The sequence below is a fragment of the Eublepharis macularius genome, chromosome 4 (assembly GCF_028583425.1).
Source record: "Eublepharis macularius isolate TG4126 chromosome 4, MPM_Emac_v1.0, whole genome shotgun sequence".
In the NCBI taxonomy this organism is placed as follows: Eukaryota; Metazoa; Chordata; class Lepidosauria; order Squamata; family Eublepharidae; genus Eublepharis; species Eublepharis macularius.
In genome coordinates, this window is record NC_072793.1 from 113,183,850 (window position 1) to 113,205,288 (window position 21,439).

General features: G+C 41.5%; 1 protein-coding gene across 1 annotated transcript in view; it reads right to left on the reverse strand.

Annotated features, from left to right (window-relative positions):
- Positions 1-407: 407 nt before the first annotated feature.
- Positions 408-21,439, reverse strand: part of FAM120A (family with sequence similarity 120A) — a 124,265-nt gene continuing 103,233 nt past the window's right edge. Inside the window, exons 13-18 of the mRNA XM_054977370.1 lie at positions 11,876-12,085; positions 10,675-10,858; positions 9,303-9,440; positions 6,799-6,940; positions 6,291-6,387; positions 408-2,290 (exon numbers count right to left, since the gene is read on the reverse strand). Of these exons, the coding sequence (XP_054833345.1) occupies positions 1,979-2,290; positions 6,291-6,387; positions 6,799-6,940; positions 9,303-9,440; positions 10,675-10,858; positions 11,876-12,085 (1,083 nt within the window). The 3' untranslated portion in view covers positions 408-1,978. The remainder of the gene's footprint in view (positions 2,291-6,290; positions 6,388-6,798; positions 6,941-9,302; positions 9,441-10,674; positions 10,859-11,875; positions 12,086-21,439) is intronic.

Genomic DNA, 21,439 nt, shown 5'->3' on the forward strand with positions numbered 1-21,439 from the left:
AAACTTCAGTTCCTATGCTCGTCACAGATAATTAAAGGCTTGTATGTTGAGGCTCTGATTCCCTTGTTTTCCCCCAAAGCACTCTAGTATATTTTCTTTTGATATTCTCTTTCTCTTCTGGAGTTAGTAATCCTGGTACTCACTTTCCAGTACCCTTCTGTTCACACACCAGTGCTTTCCTTCAGTTGTTAACTGAATCTGAAGGTCTCCACAGGCAGTTTTCAACCACGATCGACCAGAAATCTCTTCACTCTCCAGGGTACCTCCCTGTTTGACTGGGTAGGGAAAATCTCCTCTCCTTAGAAGATCTACTTTCTTTAGTTCGTTTCTATCGAATACAGAATTTTGATGCCTTCTAACCAAAAATAGGCACCACAAACGAAAATTTAAAAAGAAGCCATACAGTATTTTATACTAAAAGAATAAAGATTTTTATTAAGCATTGTAAGTTGCATTCAATAGCCTTCAAATACACCACACCACAATCCATCGACAACCAATCAAACCCAACAGTAGTTCATTCTTGCACAATCCATGAGCTGGGGCAGAACTCCCTTCAACTTACATTAAGATACCTACTTAGCTCTTGCGGGCAGGGAATGGGGAATTACACCTCATTTCTGATCACTAATGTGTGATGAAGAGCATCAGGAGAATTATATGAAAACGAATATAAAGAAATGATTCTGATTTTGAAGTACATTAAGTCTGGAAACACTAACAAAAACATCAAAATGATACAGGTATATTTGCTTATACTAAATTCTTGATGGGAAAGTTCTCAAGAACAAGCCATTTGTTTCCTGCTACAGAAGGGGGGTATCTCTTGAAGATCAAAGCTTTTTTTTGTTTTTCCACAGAGTTTCATATTTGCTAATATGAAGGCATAAAACAGCAACAGAGAACAATAATGCATACAGCAATGAGTACACCAGGGTAACGTTGATATTCAAAACGGCTAGATAATGTTTTTTTGTTTTAGAATAAATGCAACAGAGGTCAATAATCACAAAATTTTAAGGTTAGAGCAAGATCAGTCAATGACTAAACATAGTTAACATCTTTTATAGGACTATTACTGATTATTAGCTTTTTTTGTTTTGCAAATGGGCACAGTACTTGTAAGAATGGAAGAAAGGACAATAACATGCATAATATTAACTACACACTTTAAAAATTATGAACCATGCAGAAGTTTAGCTCAAATAGTAGTACTAATGGTCTACGTCTGATTCAAAACCACATAGTTCATTGATCACGGATGCATGGTATTAGTCACAAAAAGTATCAGAACACATTGTGTTTATTTTGAAAAGGTCATTTGCATTTTCTATGGTTTTCAAGTTAAATCCATTTTAACTTGCTTGTAAAGAATGTATGATGTATATTTAAAATCATCAGTACTCCAATATTACTGTTTTTTATTTTGATAGTTTGCACATTTTAAACATAAAAAGAACCACATCAACAGTGATGAAATCTAAGAAAAGAAAGAACTGTGGTTGTGCCTTTCCCCCCATAATCATGAAATCAAAGCCTTAAAGAAAGCTTTGTGACACAGTAATGCAAAATCAAATATAATGGCATACATATGGTGCCAAGTACTAAAAATTATATTTTAAGCTATATATACTGAAAGACTGCCAAAATTTTGTTTTTTTTCATATATTTCAAGAAACAAAAACTACAAGCTTTTGTCATAACCAGTTTAAACTTTGTGTATACTTCATTTTAAGTGAGGGAGTCAAATGCTCTTCATTCTCTTTCATTTTTGTTGTATTGTAGCATTGACTACAACTGGTTAAAACTAAAAATGTGTTCTTTAAATATCTGACATCCAAGAGGGATCCGAATTTCCAATGTCCTCATTTTTCTCTTACGGAAAGGAAAAAATGTACGTAACTGTAGGCTCTCTTTCTTCCCAGATATTCCTAATCCTGACCCTTCCAACATCCTTCACCCTCTATAAAAAATAAGTTTACTCTTCTTTTTTTAAGACAGTGGCCTCAAGAGCATCATCTTTATGGCAAACACTGTCTGCATTTAGTGCATTTAAGTGAGGATTTGTATTGCACATTTTAGAGTCATTACTCAAGGCACTTTCAGACTGGTTGGAAGCCCTGACATCTGCTGTATTCCCATTCATCTGGGAAGCTGGTTTCTCCTCGTTCACTACTCCATTTTCAGCCAGGGATCCTTCTGAAGACACAATAGAGGACTTTGATTCCTCTGATTTTGACTTAAGTTCTTTGGCCACTTCTTCTGCTGAAGCAGCATAAGGAGGCTTGCCCTATTTAAAAGATAAGAGGGGAGAGGTAGAAGGAGAGAAAAAGTTATGAGCGTAACTGAACAATTTACTAGCTGGGCTTTTTAATATGGAAAAGCAAAACCAAACATTTTCTTTCTTGCTTTCCACTTTCTTTCATGCAGTAACATGTCAGTTTCAACCTCCTGCCTGGAAGGAAAAACAACATTCATAACTGGTATTGGTGACCTAAGATTTTAAGAGTTAGTAGGGAAGCCCTGACCTCTCACTGGAAACCGCTATTAAGCAAGTCATATTAAATCAAGAAACGAACACTGAAATCCTAATCAGAGTTATAGCTCTGTTTTGCAATGGAACACTTCAGGTAAGTGAATTACTATCTAAAAGCATGTCAAATTTGACAAACTAACATAAAATCTTTAAACCTCATCAATTCTTTTTGTTCCTCCACAGCTCTTCTGCAGTCCAGATTTTATTTTGATGGCATACCTGGAAAACCTAGTTTTGCATTGGAGTAAATACTGTGGAGTAAATACTGTATATTTTGTTCTACCCATCACCCTATCAAGCTGTTTAATGTATACGACTCCTTATCTACCAGTTTCCATGTGAAAATCATTTTTATCATGCACATCTTAGTAAATTATATGACAAATCTAATTTAGCAATCAAATCTGCTGAGCAAGTTGAATGGTAAAAGTAGTAAGGAACTGATGAAAATGACCACATGGGCAGTAAACAATATCATCTTTATGATGTAAGCAAAAATGTTAGAGGTGTGATTGTCAAAGACTTGGTGGAGTCCATAGGTACAGGGGAACCTGTCCAAGGTTCACCTGCCTCAAAGTCAGTAGGATGCCACCAGGTTCCCATTAAGTCTTAGCACTGGGGCTGAGAACCAAAGCCTTGGGTGTTACAAGACTGTTCTTGGGAAATCAGCTCGGCTAAATTCCAACCAAAAAATTATGAAGGTAGCATGTGACCAAAGTTAGGCCAAGACATTCTCGACTGAAGCAACAAACTAATGAATTACCACGCAGATGTAAAAATATAATTTGTTTACTGTAAGGTAAATAAAATATGAAGTCTAAAAAGTGTGCATAGAAGGATACATAAAATAACTAGTTAACCTCAAATCTGAGAGAATCAAACTGTCAGTATAACACAAGAGTTCAGCATTAGAATTTCCAGGAATAAAAGCATGATTGTAAATCCAAGGTCCAGAGCAAGGAGTCATATCCAGACTCCCCAACTCAAGATGAGGGCATAACTAACTGAAGCATTTTTATTCCATTTTGGCCAGCAACAAGGGTTGACCTGATTGACTGATCAAAGGCTGGTAGTAGCCTTTGATCAGTGCAATTCGGATCCAAGAAAAAAAAGATGGATTTTTACTGATTCAGCTAAATCCAGCTTACTTAAATCAAATCAGAGAATCCCAGATCCAATTCAGGAACCCAGATACAAACCCCCAGATAAATCCAGGTAAATCTGGGAAATGTGGCTCCAGCCTCTGTTTGACTTCTTCCTAAGGTTCTCCCATATTTTTCCAAGAGGGGAGGGTGTGGGAGGAGTGAGGCAGAGGCAGGAGAGGGGGAAGTGAAGCAAGAATGTAGGAGTGACCAATCAATGTAGAAGCTCCCCTTGTCTGCCTGAGTTTTGTGAGTGACACTGATTCAGTTGGGCTAAATTGCAACAGTGTCTCTTGCTTCAGTTTGGTTTAGATGGAATTCTCTGTTTGGACATGATTCTCTGGTTTGATGGGGGAATTTCATCCTTCCTTTGCTTTGGTTCTGTTGGGCATCCTCTTACATCTGGGAATGTACCTTTGACCACTGGCAGTCTTGCTCTTTTGAGTTTCTGCCTGAGAGTCTGCTTGGAAATATTTCTCCCAGAGAAAACAATGGCGTGTGGCTGGGGGCATTTTTTTCAGGGACCCATAGAATTGGACCCTGGAGTCCAATCTTCCTGAAACTTGGGTACTCTTTAGATAATCATTGGAAGTAGGTCCCTGCAAATTTGTATGCTTGAAAAATACCACTACCAGTCCCCTCCAATAGTTTTTTCCAATAGAGAATAATAGAAGAGTGGCTGGGGCATCTTCTTCAGGGGCCCACAGAATTGGACCCCAGGGGCCAATCTTCATGAAACTTGGGGTGTGTGTGTGTCTTTATAGGACTGCTAGAAGTAGGTTCCCTGTAAATTTGGAGGAATTCGTTTGAAAAGTGCCACCCTCAGCTCCCCAGACAGCTCCCAAATAATTTCCCCCACAGGGAAAAGTGGACAAATGTGGGATTCACGAATCTGTCTTTTCTTGAGTTTCAGTAATTCCAGATTTTCTTGGTATCCCCAAAATCTGGATCTGGGTTTCCCAGAATTTTTTGGGGTGCACACTCCTAGAGATGACCCACTCCAGCTGAGTCATACTCACTTATCAGATAGGGGTATGCGATCTGGTATTCGTATACTGGTTATACAGCTAGATTTATGCTGATCCAGCATAATCTGGCTATGCTGGTTCAAATTAAGAGAATCCTGGATCAGATCCGGGAAGCCAGTTGCTGATGGACTGGATTAAGCCAAGTTTATTTGCCCCCTCACTGGCAGTTTTCAAGAAGAGGCTGGATGAATACTTGTCAGAGATGCTTTAGGCTTATCCTGCAATGGGCAGGGGGTTGGACTAGATGGTCTGTATGGCCCCTTCCAACTCTATGATTCTATGGTTTAATCCAGCAAATACTGCAGGTTGGCTTCTCTAAGCTTTCTTTTTCTTACTAGGCATTGGGGAGTGGGTAGGAAGCAAGACCTCCCTCAGTCCATGCCCTCAAGACTCCCCATGCTCCCAGCTGAATCCTCTCTCTGTTTCTCTGCCTGCTGCCTCCTGCTGGTCTCGAGCTTGCCTTGACACTCCTGCCATGGAGCTTGCCTTGACACTTCAAACCACCACCCTCTTGCTGTCGTGTTCTGCCTCTGCTGTCTGCCTTTCTCTACAAGGGCTGTGGATTCCATTTCTGCCTCCACCACCGAGCTTCAAAAGAGCTGTCTTTTAAATGCTGCAGCTTGTCTGGGAAGCCCCACACCATTGCATAAGTTTAGGGACGTCTACTTTGACATTGGTTCCCTTGCTATAATTTGGTTCTGTTGGGCTTTGTTTTCAGGTTGCATTGAGTGTGGGACTTGCATTGGGACCAGCTTTCGGTCAAGGCTTCTCTTCGCCTGCAAAGCCTTGGAAATGTTTTTCCCATAGGAAACAATGGAGAATAGCTGGGGACACCTTCTTCAGAGAGGCCCACATAATTGGGCCCCAGGGTTCAATCCTCCTGAAGCTTGGAGGGTCTTTAATAGACAGGAAGGAGTAGGTACCCTGCAAATCACCATCCAACAGTGACTGGTTTTATTGTGCCTGGCAAATTCCACTGGTGAAAAAATTCTGGCAAATTTTGGCAATCAACTGGCAAATCTTAAAATAAATGTATTGATCGGTGGATATAATTAAACGTGTTCTAGAAAGATAAAGCACATGATAAAATGCTGTCTTTTACTTTCTTGCTCTAATGGTGATGTGTTTCTTTTTCATAGCTATATAACAAAATAATCGTTGAACTGTGGTTCTGTGTGATTTAGAGTTAATTAATTTGTGAGTCTATATTTACTGGTTAAACCATTATTTAGTATATATTAATAGTCAACATCTCAATTAACTGTATATAGGAAATACTAATGTTTATAATCTGCTTGACTCACTGAGAATTGAGCCCTATAAACCTTATTTAAGAAAAAATAGTATAAATTAAAAAAATGTTCTTTTAAATGTTTTTGAAAAGAAATATTTTGGTAAAGCAAGTGTGAAACCAAAAAGAATCATGTACCCACATTAATTCATTTCCATGGTCCTTTTCGTCTATTCTTCTGCTCCCATATACGTATCTTCATAGGTATATGCATATATAATTTAGCAGGCACACCTAAACTCATGTTAGCAAATTGCTGACCTTTGACTTAATAAATGGCATTTTCCCAATACCTGAATTGCTCCCTGGTTCTTATAAGCTCTCCCATAGTATCTTCCCCCTCTTCCAAATGTTCTTATCACTGGAGTGGAAATAACTCCTCTAGGACGCCTAATAAAGAAAAAGTTATAAACACTTTAGAAACACATTTGTACCATTCTTGGCATTAATGCTCAGCAATTTTTTTTGCACACATGGTACAATCTTGTGCTGACAATACACTAGCTGATTCTCGCAGTTTTCATAACTTCTTAAACCTACTTTTGATTTTTGTAACATGAATTGTTTACCCATAAAAAACATTACTACAATTTACGTCTTGAATTTCATACTGGAGAGATTTTCTCTCTTCCTTGATTTCCTTATTCTGTTTAATGTGATTGGTGAGGGCAGGGAGAGACGGACATAGAAAATCTAAATAAGTAAAAATCTAACAACCAAAACCCAGCTGCCAAATCTGCCTCCAATTATGGAAGGTTAACTTTTGACAGGTATTAAAATACAAGATAGAATTCCCCTTACCCTCTTGTTGGTCCTCCAACAGAAACCACTTGGAGAGGAAATGGCCCTCTCCCTCCTCGGCCACGTCTGCTTCCAGCCCAGTGGCCGACCACAGTGCCAGCTATTTCGAGTTTCCCTCCCTGAGAAGGAATAGGTTGGACTCCTAAAAAAAATAAATTGTTCTTTGCAATTGCAACTTATCAAAGAATGGAAACGATGGATGTTGTTAACATCACTGCAAGATAGCTTTTCTTGTGGAATCTTTCCATGGTGCATTTAGGTAAGTCTTTACTGAAATTCATGTCAAGGTTCCTCTAATTAAAAAGAACTTGATGTTGTGGTAATCAGTTTCCTAATTTATCATAATCTGATGAACATTGAGGGTTGTAATCCTTCATAATTGTTCAGGGTTAAACTCCACTAAGATCACTGAGATAATAGGTTAAAATGCTATCATGTTATGCCATAGTTATTCAAGTTCACAACTGGAGGCGAGAGTGCAATCTAGAACTGGAAGGAACAAAAATTTCAATATGCATTTCATGTTTTGTAAACAAAAAAATGCCAAAACTGACTGAAAATAAATATTGCAATGTCCTTATATAAAACAATGGTGAGATACCATTTGGAACACTGTGCAGTTCTGCCAATCATCGCTCAAAAAGGGCATTGCAGAGCTGGAAAAATACAAAAGAAGGCAACTAAGATGATCAGGGGATTGGAGCACCTTTCCTATAAGAAAAAGCTGGAGGGTCTGGGACATTTCAGTCTAGGAAAAAGTCAGCTATGGAGACACATGATAGACATCTATAAAATTATGCATGAAGTGAAGAAAGTGAATAGAGAGAGCTCTCCCCCCATTCCATAATACTAGAAGTCGGGGATACCCAATGAAGTTGCTGGGAAACATGTTCAAGCAAAAGGAAATACTGTATTTACTCAAAAGGAAGATGACCTGAGTATAAGGTGACCCCCTTAAAAATTTTACACATACATACAAAACATTTTTTGGACATAACTGTAACATGTAAGTGAATGTAAGGCAATCCCCTATTTTTTGATGGCATACCTGTGAAAAAAACAATCTTGCATTGATGTAAATGCTGTACTTCTTTACTACACTGTGGAAATCACTGCCCATGGAGGTAGAGATGGCCATGTGCACAGCCACAGCTTTTAAAAGGGCAGATTCGCTGAGAAGAGGTCCATCAATGGCAACCTCCATTATGGTGACTGACGGGAGCCTCCATATACAGAGGTAGTAAAACTATGACTACTAGTGCGGGGAGGCAACATCAGAAGACGACCTTGGATTTTATGCCCTGCTTGTTAGTTCTCTAGGTCAACTGGTTGGCTGCTGTATAAAATAGTATGCTGGACTAGATGAACCAGTCATCTGATCTAGCAGGCTATTCTTATGTTATTAAGCTATTACTAAATAGCACTACTTTAGCTTTGCTACTATAGTTCAAGGTATCAGCATTAAAATCAACTAGAGTGGCTTATTTTCTGCTGCTGGAAACTCAAAATTCACATTCCTAAAACAAAAAGGAGAATACTACTGTTAAACTTGCAGACCTCATAAAAACAAAGGTCTTCATTACCTTTGTATTTCAGAGTGTATTATCAATTCATTCAAAATCTGGATGGATGTTCGTATGTTTGATTGTTTACAGAATAATGCTACCTCAGGTCATAGCAGACATTTCCAGTAACCTAGGTAATAAATGTTAGCAATGTATGACTAATTTAATAGCAATTAAAGCATTAAGATGGGTAGAAGCAAAGCTATTTTCAAAAAATATTTAAAGAATGTACATCCTGGTGCCGGCAGAGTCTCATGAAGATGGTTCACTCAGCTAAGCACAAGGTTAATACTCTAACTGTGGAGTAAAAAAAAATTGATTCTTCTCTTTATTTGGCCTTCAGCTTTAGTGGTACTGGCAGCTTTATTTAGTACTGGCTATTGAGAGCCAGAACTTTTAGTAAGTAGCTAAAGCTTTGACATTAGACAGTATGAAGGAATGTGGAAATAATTAAAACTCGGGGGTTTCTTTTCCTGCTTTTAAAACGGAGGAAACTGGGAAAATAATGTTTTTAAAAAATATATACATTCCCTTTCTGAAACATGGAATATGAGGCACTAAGGAAGAATACAAGAGCAGCAACAATCAATATTTGCCACCACTGCTATTTTCTCCAAGGACTTATCACTAAGTTCAAAACAAGATAAGCATTCATTGTTACTGAAGCTTGTGAATGGACTTTTGAAAGAACTGTTAATACAGAAATTTAATATGAACATTTAAAAATATGTACCTGAGCAGATATATTTTTGCTCAGAAAAGTGAAAACAGTAGTTTTTCATCAACAGCAGAGTAACTACAATTAATGAATAATATGACAGTAATCTCGGGAACTGGCTGCACAGGAAGTGACAGTTGTAAACAAGCAAAGAGGCCTGAAAAAGGATTCTGGTCTTTGGTGGGAAGCTGTCTCTTTAGGAGAAGGTTTGGTATAATTACCGCCCTGAAACTTGCTAGTCCTGTTGCTGTCATTGCCGGAGAAAGCTCCAGGGTGTCCTCCTGCAGCAGCCATACGGAAGGCCCGATAAGCGCCTGTTGCTACTGTTTCCCCATAAGAGCCTCCAAAACCATAAACTCCTGCAACACCCAGGGTAAAAGAGAGAGAGAGAAAGAAAGAGATGAAAACTGGGTGGGGGGCATATAGATTTCCTTCTCCACCACAAAAATTATGCTACTGACTTTGCCTTCATAACCATTTTCTTTCAAATCCAAGGCTGCACAGTGGAGATTATGCTGATTCAGCACCCACTCCAATATGGACGTCCCACACCCAAGCAGAAACAAACATTTATGCCCAGCAATTGTACTGGAACTATTTCAGAACCAGTAGAGTTATCCTACCACTGCTAACAAACTTTGACCTGTATGTACTCAAACCACTAATTATCCCTAATCTTTCTAGTATATAATTAATTTTAATCTGACTATATCAAAAAGCTTTGATCCATAATTCTATTTCACCAAATTTATCCTGCCTCCATATCCTGTGAACACTGCATTAAAAAATACTATCAAATACATGCACACCATATCTGGGTTTATTACAATCTGAAAAAATCCTAATAAAATAGCTCAGAAAAAGAGTTCTTTTCCAAATGAAGATGTGCAAAACTGTATTTTAAAATCTAACCATAATAAATTTTTAGTTTTACTCTTCAATACCATCAAATTCCTCTTTCATCCAAAACCATTTACCAAGACTTCTTTATAATTGATATATGCAATTGCTTATAGTAAAAGTAAACAGATTCCCCCCCCCGCCCCCATCTACAGTAATCTTCCCAGGTATGCTTAACGAACGTTGTAGACACCCTAAACTCTGATATGCCTCTGCTTAGACTTCATTTTTAACACTTTGTTTAGGTTAGATTTAAATTTTCTTGGATTTACCAATTACCCTTATGAGAATATGAAGGTGCCTAATCCAGGTCAGATCATTGGTCTCTCTTGCTCAATATTACCTATTGCAGTTAGCAGGGGCTCCTCCCAAGGAAGGGAAAGGTCTTTCCCAACATGTCATATCTGACACCCTTTAAGAGGCAACAGAACCCTGGATCTTCTGCATGCAAAGTCCCAACTCAATCAAGCTGTGGCCCCACCCCTTGAATCTTACAAGCTTAAGTTAAACACAACACAGAATTGTAAGTTCCTTCAATGCTACCGTTTGCAAGTTGCTTGCGGTAGGAACCTGGGTATATATTTAGATACAAACCTACGAATGCACCCTGCATTAGGCATTATGCAAATAAAAACAGTATTTCATCCAAAGTGGAATCTATGACTATATGTCATGACAACGAAGTACATTTACCAGCAAAGCCTCTGCCTCTGCCCTGAGGTGGTGGAACTGGCCCAAAGTGCCGAGGATACATAGAAGCTGGATAAAAAGGCATGGCAGGTGGAGGCGGGAAAGGGAGCGGATGATTTTGCCGGGAGAAATTTAAGCCTTCAAGGATGCTTTGACGCATCTTTTCCACTTTGGCAGCTTGTTCAGCCTACAAAGATGATGGCACAAACATTTCTGAAACCTATAGAGTATGTTTACATGACATATATTTCTTATTTGTTTCCCATTCATGCTAACTTTTAAATGTCACGATGCTTGTCACAGCATTTAGCTACTGGACCACAAATAAGTGACTCGTGAAAAAGAAAGTCATCCCAATCCAGATGACAACACACAGAACATTCATAAAAACAAAGAATACCACTAATCTTTTGAATTCTTTCTCTGAGCCAAACTAGATGTAATTGTATCCTTATGGCAATGGCCACTTTAAAATGTTGTGATGACCCAATCCTGATCAGGTAGCAGCGTGGCAGGCTGTGGGCACACTTGTCCCCCCTCCCATGCCCTGACTCTTTCGGTACTTGAAGAGTTGGGAGGGGGGGGGGAAACAAGAGTGCCATGCAGCAGGACCAGTCAGGATCAGGCCCTAGCAGCATTTTAAAATCACTTTACAATGGCATTGTTGTCATGGTGATGACTGTACATAGTTTGGCCCTCAGACAGAAGACACTATTGGTGCTTTAGAGAACAGCTAAAAAACATATTCTGTTTCCTCACCCCAAGGCTCAAAGTAGAACACGCATTTTCTTATAGAAAAGTCTTAATAACCCAACGAATATAGCATCCTTGGGCATACATGACACATATATTCTATAGATCAAGATGCAGTGATCCTTTCCAAATTATCTCTACTAATCCTCTTCAAAATGAGTGATGCATAAAAATCAGCATTAAACCCTTAACCTGGATGTGTGTATACATACATGGACTATGACATGCTGGCTTCTTTGTAGGATGCAGCTGATCCAGTATGTTACTGAGCTACATACATATTGAAAACTTCACTTACACAGCTTTCAAGTCTCCAAAATGAGGCATGTTTCTTCATGAATATTTTACCTGCCTTTCACATTTGTTTCAGAGTACTACTACTGTAACTTCATTGGCCACTAGCAGAATTCCAGGGAGCACAGTACACCACCACATTTCAGGGGTAACATACCTGACCATCACAGAGGTCAATGAGAGGAACTTTCTCTCGGCTTGCTTTGATGAGCTTCGTCTGAAACAACTTCCCATCAAAGTACATCCATGGGCAGCAATGCTCCCAAGGAATTGGCTGCCCACAAGCATCATTTGCAAAAAATGCCATGTCAACACCACTCATAAACAAAGCAGATAATTGAATCCCTCGAGGATCTAGATTTTCAATCTTTAAGAAATAAAAGTTCAGTAAATATCACACAAAATTATTAAGCTTAAATATATCTATTTGCAAGTTTGTTCTGAAACTAAGTAAGTTGGTTTATATCCTACTACTATTCCATTGACAGAAGTAAATTTCCCTTCTTTCCCTAGAAGATTCTTTAGAAGGGAGAACACAGACAAAACCTACAAAAGTTTATAATGTTAAAAAACTAAGTTATGGGGAAAAAAATTCTAGAAAAGCAACACATACTTCAATATTGTGGAAACTGAGTGGCAAGAGTCTAAAAATATTACAAAGCAAATGTTCTGGTTGATTTCCCTTTATTTGCTTTTAATAATTTGGAAGCACAAGAAAGTGTTCCAGTTCCTAGACAGCTGAACTGTTTATTAAACTATCACAGAGTTACAAATGCCTCTATACAGGATTGGCTGTATATATTCAAGGGAAAAAATGCACCCCACCCATGGGAGAGGAAGCACGAAGAGAAAAAAATGGTGCCAACATGCACCCATTCCCATGCCACTCACTGATGCCACCATGTCCCCTTCTATCCGTGCTTCCCCCCCCCCTTTCCCATTGCACCTGTGAAAAGAACGCAAATGCTGTGGCAATTTCATGGAGACCCCCAAGGCCTAGAAAATCCTGTTCCCCAATACATCACAGTTCAACAGGAAAAGAAAAGAAGTCCTTTTAACAACTAAAAGATGGGAGGGGAATGGCATATGACAGCAAGCTTCCCCATACTATTTTGATAGTGGGCCTTCCCTTTTCCACCCTCTCTTCGTAGTGGAAACAAAGGGAGTGTTCACATGGACCTTTCCCCCTGCAGCCATGTCATAATTCCCCATTAAACCAGATTAAAACAGGTTTATTTGTAACCAAATTTACCTAGGGAATGCCACAAGTCACGCTTGAATGAGTATGTTGTCATGTGGACATTTCAGCTCTCTATGCAAAGAAAAAAGCCTAACATCGAAGCAGCCATTGAGATTCTCATATATTACTTATTTTTTTACACATAAAATGAATTAACTTCAGAACCTCATAATGTTCTTCCTCCCACTGTATATCATTTATTAAAATAATTAAAATTATGATTGTGTCTGGTTTTTTTTAAAGCTATATAAAGCAATAATTTTCAAGGTATGTGCACAGGCATCCTCAGGATTCCTCGGATTTTTTTCAGAATTTCTTTGCAGCATAGATTTACTTTAATCCCCACAAAATCTTCATTTAAACAAACATTTTTCACCTGTGATTCACATGTTTCTTAAACCATGATAAAAAATATTTGGTTGCTTTAAGTATTAACATGTAGGTAACCTCAGAGCTATTTCAAAAGCGTTTCTCACACTTTCTGCACATATTTTGCCCTGTTGAGTTACATCTTGTTAGAGAGAGGAGAGGAACATTCAATCAGTGGATTATAATTTGATTCTCTGTACACAGGCAAAACTTTTTAAAAAGACCATCATCTTGGAAACTAGTTATTGAGAACTTAGTGGAGCAGAGGCCAATTTTTACTTTAGACTGAATGAAAAGAGACTTTCGAAAGAGCAGAAGGAAGGATTTGGGGGGGGGGGGGGAGAATCCCACAAATTCATGTGGAGTCTCCCATTCTGTTCCTGATGCTTTCCAATACTCATCTTTTTGGGTGATGCGGCAGGCAGAAAAGGACTATTCAATTCATGGTTCTTTGAATCCAATAGTTATTTCTTTGTGGAACTCAAAATGTACCATGCTATGGGTTGGCTAAGCCAACTATCTGTAATTTAAGAAATAAGTACTAGGGATATGCGCTTTGGGATTCGGGTTCGGTTTAAAAACTCGAATTGGGCCTGATTCGAGTAGATTTGGTATTTCGGAAATCAGGGCCAGTATGCTGGCCCCGATTCGGAAATACCGAAGCACAGCAACCTGAAGTGATTTGGGTTGCTTCAGGTCAACCGGGAGGACTTTGCTGCCTGTTTGCACTTGCAAACAACCAGTAAAGTTTTGCAAAAGCTTCCCAGCTCTTTCATAGCAAAGGGGAGGGGGAGAAGGAGTAGTGACTCACTACAACCTCCCCCCCCCATTAGGTAAAAATTGGCAGGAAGCTTGAAAGCAGCACTTTTCTTGCTCTTTTGCAAAATTGCAAAACAGCAAAACTAGTGCTGGTTGTAGAGATTCCCGCCAATTTCACAGGATGGGAGGGGGAAGAGGGGTGAGTAGTACAAGGGGGAAGAGGGAGGGAGATGAGATAAGGGAGGGGGGAGTTACGAGTGTCCAATCCCATTGTTGCATCCTCCTTCCAGCCAATGGATTCTCTGGAAGGTGATGCAGCAGGGGATTTAAATTAGAGGCTTGCCTTTGGGCCAGCTTCCATCCTGTTCCTGGCCTAGAAAGAGATATTGAGAGAGTGCCTGTGGATTCTCTCTGACTCTGTGGTGCAGCCTGGCCTTCTGGATCTTTCTGGACTGACTTACTCCTGGACTTCAGGAGACTGGTAGGAGAATCAGTGACTGACTCACTGGATTTTCTCTTTGGGGGGAGGGGGTTGGTTATTTGTCTTGGTGGGGGGGGAAGTGAAGGGAATTTATTTTAAGCTTTGGTTTTAATATTTCCTTATCCCCCCTGTTGAGGCCTTGATTGAGTGTGTGTGGAAGAGGAATTTGATTTGGGGGGGGGGATGGCTTGCTGGGTTTGAGTGCTTTTCCCGTTTGAACATTTTAAAAAATTACTGTTATTTTGTTCTGTATTACAAGTTACTGTTGTGGGCCTGTTTTTCAAAGTTCTTGGGGTGCTTTTTCAAGTTATTGTTGAGGGGCTGTTATTGCTGGGGGACTGTTGGGGGGTGTTTTACAGGTTACTGTTGTTTTCTTGGTCTTGTTGGGGGGGCTATTTGGTGCTTTATAGTTGTTCATTGTTAGTTTTAGTTGCTGTTTTTAGTTGCTGTTCCTGTTTTAAAGTTGTTGTTGGTTCTAATTCTTGTGGTTGTTCTATTTCTTGTTTCTGGGGGGCTCCTGTGTGTGCTGGGAAGGTGTGAGTGGGCCTGAGGGGGGGCTGGATTTGATTTGCTTGGCTTAAGTGGGTGGGCCTGAGTTCTCTAATTTCAGTTGTTTTGCTTCTTAGCAAAAACTGTCTGCACTGTGTGTGTGCGGTAAGGAAGTGTGAGGGGGCCTGAGGGGGGCTGCTTGCCTGGGGGGGTTGCTTTGATTTGCTTGGCTTAAGTGGGTGGGCTTGAGTTCTCTAATTTCAGTTTAATTTGTGTTTTGCTTCTTCGCAAAACATTTCTGCGGTGTGTGTGTGTAATAGGGAGGTGTGAGTGAGCCTGAGGGGTGGGGCTGCTCTCTTGGGGGTTCTGGTGTTATGTTTTCTTTGCTTAATTTGGGGGGCTCTGTTGGCTAGTTTTAGAGTTGGTGTTTAAAGTTGGTGGTTAGCAAATTTTACAGTTGTTGTTTGGACTTTAAAGTTGGTGTTTCTTGTTGGTGTTTTAATTATGGTTTGTTGTTTTGTTGGTTGGGGGTGGTGGGTTATAGCAGTTGTTCAGTAAAAATAGCATGTTTGGGTAACATTACTCTGGGTTTCCGAGAACTGGTTAATTTTAAATAGTGTTTTTATAAGGTAGGCTAGTTGTAGGCCTTTGCCATTCTTTTTACCCTCTGAAGTAAATTGTTAGGGAACCTAGGGCAGTTTTTTCCATTTAATAGGCTTTTGTAGTAAAAGATTTAGTGAGAGTTAGGTAAGGGTCTGTTCAAGTTATATTCATATAAATAGACTGCCCATTAGTTCTCCCTTAACTAGAGTTTCCCTGCCCACCTCTGGCACCCTTGGAGCCAGGCTGGGCACGTTATTTGTAATAGGCTTCCCTTTATATTGGGGTTTAGGGCCAGCTTGATTCCTGAAGAGGAATTCAGCTGTTTGGTGGTGTAGGTTTAGGTTTAGAAAAATAAACAGGGCCGTTTAAAAAGAGATTTCTGACCATCTCCAGGAACAGAGCCACAAAAACAAGGATCTGTAACAGGTAGATAGATTTTTAAACTAAAGCTTTGGGCTAGGTGCTTGGGGGGTGTTTTAAAAACTTAAGAGCTAGTTAGTGTAGGTTCAAGGAGAGGTTCAGAATGAGTGACAGGAAAGCTGAGAGGGGCCCTAGGGGAAAGGCTAGGAATAAGACTAAAGGGGTGGAGGGGAGGGGGAGTGCTGTGGCTATCCTGTCTGAGTGGAGGAGGCCCTCCCATGCATTGCTGCCGTTTACCAGCCTGGCTTCTGGCGACAGCAAGAGAATTCGCAAGGCCCTTTCCTGAGGCAGCTGCTGGAGCGTCACACCCAACCCAGGTGTTTGAGGCAGGAGCAGGCAGCGGGCGGGGGCCTGCTGCTGAGGTGTCCCCTTCTCCAGCTGTTGAGACCTAGCAGCTGAAGAAGGGGCAGCATATGGTGTCTCCTGGGATGGATGTGGGGCATGTGACTTTTCTGTCCTTCATGCTCACCTCAAACACACACAGGATGTTGGAGGAACTGCAGGAGGACCCCCCTCCCCCGCTGGGCGGTCCTCCCCTGTTTTCTCTGAGGTCAGCAACAGGCCTCTCATGGTTGTGCAGAAGGAGAGGGTCCTGGAGGAAATGATAGTGTGGTGGAAGAGCCCACATCTCTGCCCCTTCATCCTCGTCCATCTGTGACTGCCCAGCCAAGGCATGGTGTGTCTGCCCCGATCTCCTCACAGGAGGTGTCTCCTGGGGGGCCCATAAGCGCCTCCCCTGTGTGGCGTGGGCCCCCCACTACCTCCGATATCTGGAATCACTTCCAGAGAATGGAGGACCCCTGGTATCCAGTGCTGGCAATGTAGGCAACAGATCAGTTGCAGGAGGGATGTGAACCATCTCTTCACATCTGGCATGCGGAACCACCTGAAGAGGCAACACCAGGCGGTGCTTCTTTGGGGGAAAAGTTGAAGTGGCACTACATGGATGCCAGCTAGCTAGGAGGCAGGCTCCTCTAGTGCTCTCCCCCCACGGGTTCCTGTAGGGCAGGGATGCCAAACCTCTCTGAAGGAGATGCTTGGTATGCAGGCACTAGTGTGCCCCAAGGGGGGAATCAGAAGGTGAGCAGGTGCGTCACACGCCATAGCATCAACATGATAGCTGTAGATGGTCAACTGTTCTCCATAGCTGACGACTTCGGCTTCCAGGGGCTGCTCCGTGATGCCTGTCCCTGGTACACAATCCCTGCTCGCATGACATTGAGCAGGACCGTGGTGCCTTCGTTTTTCAAGGCGGCCAGGGACCATGTGAAGGCACAGTTGTCCTGAGCTGCTGGGAGAACTGTGCTCTTCACGTTTGACATCTGGACCTGCTCTAGTGTGCAGCATGCGTACCTGTCGCTTACTGCTCACTGGTGGCAACCCGAGGACCTTCAGGGTGGGGTGCTCAGTGTTAGGCAGACACGGATGTCCATGTCGTGGTTCTCAATGTGGAGCACACGGCAGAGAACATTGTGGCCATCTTGAGGAGGGAGTTGGACAGCTGGGTAGGCGAGGGCACTGAACTATGGGATGCATGGTGATGGATGGTGGCCGCAACATGAGGGCAGTGGCGCAGTAGTTGGGCCAGGAGCGCATTTGCAGGGTGAGCGCATTTCACCATGTGGTGAAATCTGTGCTTGGGTTGGGCTCCCCCACAGAACTCCAGGACCCTGCAACTCGTATATCCTGCAGAAATGTTGGAGTCTCACGATAACTTCTTGCGCAATGTGAAGTCCACTCACAATCTGCGCCAGAAGCAAGCCAGGGCAGGCGTGCCGGATCATCGTCTGATCACTGATGTAGTCACTCGCTGGAACTCCACCTGTGCCACGCTGGAGCTCTTGATGGAGCAGCACGCTGCCCTCGAGGTGTGGCTCTCAGAGAGTGACGTTTGGAGGCAGGAGGGTGAGTTCAGCCGAGAGGATTAGCTCACCATTTCACTGTGGCGGTCTCATCTGACACGGCGACCCTGGGTCTGGTCATTCCTCTGGTGCACAAGCTCCAGAGTTCAATGGCCTCCTTTGTGGACCCAGACGCATCACGTGCAGATTTGGTTCCAGGAGTGCACGCGCTTGTGAAAAGGCTGCAGCAGGTGTCGTACATGTTGGTGACCATGCGCAACCTGCACATTAAGGGCATTTTCGCAGAGTAGGACAGGAACCTCAGAAGCCCCAGAGATGCCCTCTGTCTGCGAGTGAGGCGTAGGCAGACCAAGAGGGGCCGCCTGTCAACAGAGGGGGCGGGTGGGGGGGCCTAGCCCTGTGGGTCCCTCTCATGCCCCTTCTGAGCAAACTCCCCCCATGGCCACTGCTGGGATGTCCATGGAGATGGAGATGTTCTGGTGGCTCCTCGGCCCCACTGGGATTGTGAGTTGTATGAGACAGGATTCGGCGGAGGCAATGGTCAGGGACTACTTTGCGGACTTCTGCGAGTTGCTGTCCACCAATCTGCTGAGCTACTGGGTCAAGAAGGAGGTGGTCTTGCTGGACTTTTCCCTCGAGGCGCAGCAGCTCCTTTCATGCCCTCCGATCAGTGTGGAGAGCGAGCGCGTCTTTTCTTATGCGGGCGACAATGTCAGCTCACATCACACTCGCCTTCTCCCATGGTGACTTGAGCAATTGATCTTCCTGAAGGTCAACATGTGGCTCTTCGATTTCTCAGGAGTGGACTTCCAGAGTAAATGAGGTGAGCCCTCCTTGTGGCCTGCATCCTCGGCAAGTCTAGGACCTCGGGAAAAACGCTCTTCCCATAATTAAAATTAGTTAGAGCACCAGTAGGAGGGTGGAACTCAGTGGCAAATGGATGCACTCTGCAATTTGGTCAGCCCCCCGCAACCACACACACACACACACACACACACACAGAATGCAGCAGCACTGGCCCAGTCCCTGTGGGTACAAATTTGTTCTGATAAATATGAATAGAGGCCCCAGAAATGTTGATTGCCACTGGAATGGGAAGATAGGAAGAGACAGATTAGGTAAGGTAAACTCAACTGTAAACTGTAGGACACATGGGAACCCAGAGAAGCAGCCCCAAATTAAGCTATTTATTGTTGTTAAATGTTGTTAAATGTTTTTAAACTGCTGTTGTTAAATGTTTAATTCTCTAAAATGTTGTTCAAATTCTGTTGTTGATGTTAAATGTTAATTAACTGCTGTTCAATGTTGTTGAAGGGGTTGGGGGAGTGGGGAGGAATAGTGTGGGTGGGCGCCAGCTGATGATGAAGGCTAGATGCCAACATTGCCTCACAGGCAGTGTTCAGCCTGAAGATGGAGTGGGGGGGGATCCTTTGCAATTGTGGTCTGTGAATGCCATTGTGTGGTGCTTGTGGCTTGGTACTGTCTGGGTCTGCTCTGTGGTGTTTCTCCACTGGCTGAACTCGGAGCCTGTCTGTAGGAAATGACAATGGTTCTGCTGGATGGACTAAGTTACAAGAATGTCCCCTGGTTGAATTTGGTTTGGGTGGAGTTGATGATGTGATGAAAATCCAAGAAATTCATTTAAGTAATTTTTTTGGTGTGTGATTCTCCAGTGTGATGTTATTTTTTTTTGGTTTAAACTGGACTATATGTTGTGATTTGAATATGTGATATACTGCTGTAATGTTAATAATGCTGTTATGTGAGGAGGGAGGGCAGGAAGTCCAAGAAATAAAATTTTAAAAGGAATTATTTTTGTTGCGTTTGTGTGATTTTCTGGTGTGATGTTGAGGGTTGTTTTAATCTAGGACTGTAAATTGTGATTTAATAGTGATGATGTAAATTGTGATATTTAATGCTGTTGAGAAATAATTTTTCTAAAAATTATGTTTGTTGTGTTTGTGATTCTCTGTGTGTTGGTGGGGGTTGTTTTGATCTAGAACTGTAAGTTGTGTTTTTATATGATGTGAAATGTGATGGTTAATGCTGTTACTGAGAAATAAAATTTTTAAAAAGTGTGTGTGAGAGAGAGATTCTCTGGTGTGATGTTGGGGCTGTTGTAATACTGTAAGTTGTGATTTTATAGTGATGACGTGGATTGTGATGGTTAATGCCGTTATTGAGAAATATTTTTTTTTAATTATTTTTGTTGTGTGTGTGATTCTCTGGTGCTAAGATAGGGAAGAATGGAGAGTGGCCGGCCAGCCAGCTCTGGGGGATATGGAGGCTTTTGGGGTGTGTCTTTACTTCTGTTGGGAGGTAGATTGTGAGTGGGACTATGGCTGCAGCCATCGGCGGCCGCAATCCATGTGTTTCTGCTGTGTGGGACTGTTATGACCCTTACATTCTCTTGGGTAGATTTTTCCTTTAATCTTTCCCTTAACACCCTCTGGGTAGTTTGCTGCCACCAGGAATATTATATTCCAAGATATTTTATTTAAGTTTTCCCTTTTGTAATGTGCCTAAGCGTCAGGCTCCTTCGTGGTTCTATGTGGCCCTGAGGATAGGAATGAGATATCGCAATGACAGCTACTCTGGGATATAACAAAAACAAAATAAACTTATTTTGTCAAGAAGCGTATCAGTACTACAATCAATGAGTACAGTGTAATAAATTAAACTGTAATAATAATGCTCATGAGTACAGTGTAATAAATTGTAATTGAACTGTAATAATAATGCTCATATAGTCCCAAACTGCAATCCAATGCGCAATAAATAGACTGGTAAATAACCAAATAAATTTTTCAATTCAAGTTAACCGTCATAAGTGTATACAAGCCCAGTATCCAAAAAGTGTTCAATAATAGCAGCGATGCCACAATCTGATAACGGTGGCTGTTAAATTCACTAGAAGTAGTGTCCACGGCGACGAGTTCAACCGGTCTCTTTCACTTTTACTCGTTTCAGCCAACTTCCTTCTTCAGGCCGTTATTTCTATGATAAACCATAATGTGGTAAGCTGCTAATAGAAACCTGGCCATGTTAACATATAACAAAAAAAAATTTTCTTTTACAATATAACAGAAAATTTTTACAATGTACTTGCCCTCATCTTTTCCTCCGCTGTCACAACCTCCAGTGTTGAAATAAGAAATAAGAGAGACGCAGTGGAACGGGTGCTTAATTATTTCCCATATCCACTTATATAGTGATCCATACAATCATCCCATCAATACTTAGAGGAATCAATTTCAACTTGTAAGTACCTAAGGCAGCGCTTAAAGAGACATATCAGTAACTAATACGTTCCTATTTCATGAATATTATTCGGTAAATACTCCATATATCATGTCTAAGTTTCCTAAATCCTCATAAACCAAAATTTCAGTGTTTCAATAAATATACCATTTCAATAAATACTATTTCAATAAATATACCATTTCAATAAATATTCTAAAAGTCTCGTGGGCGTGCCCTATTTAAATACTCCAATCT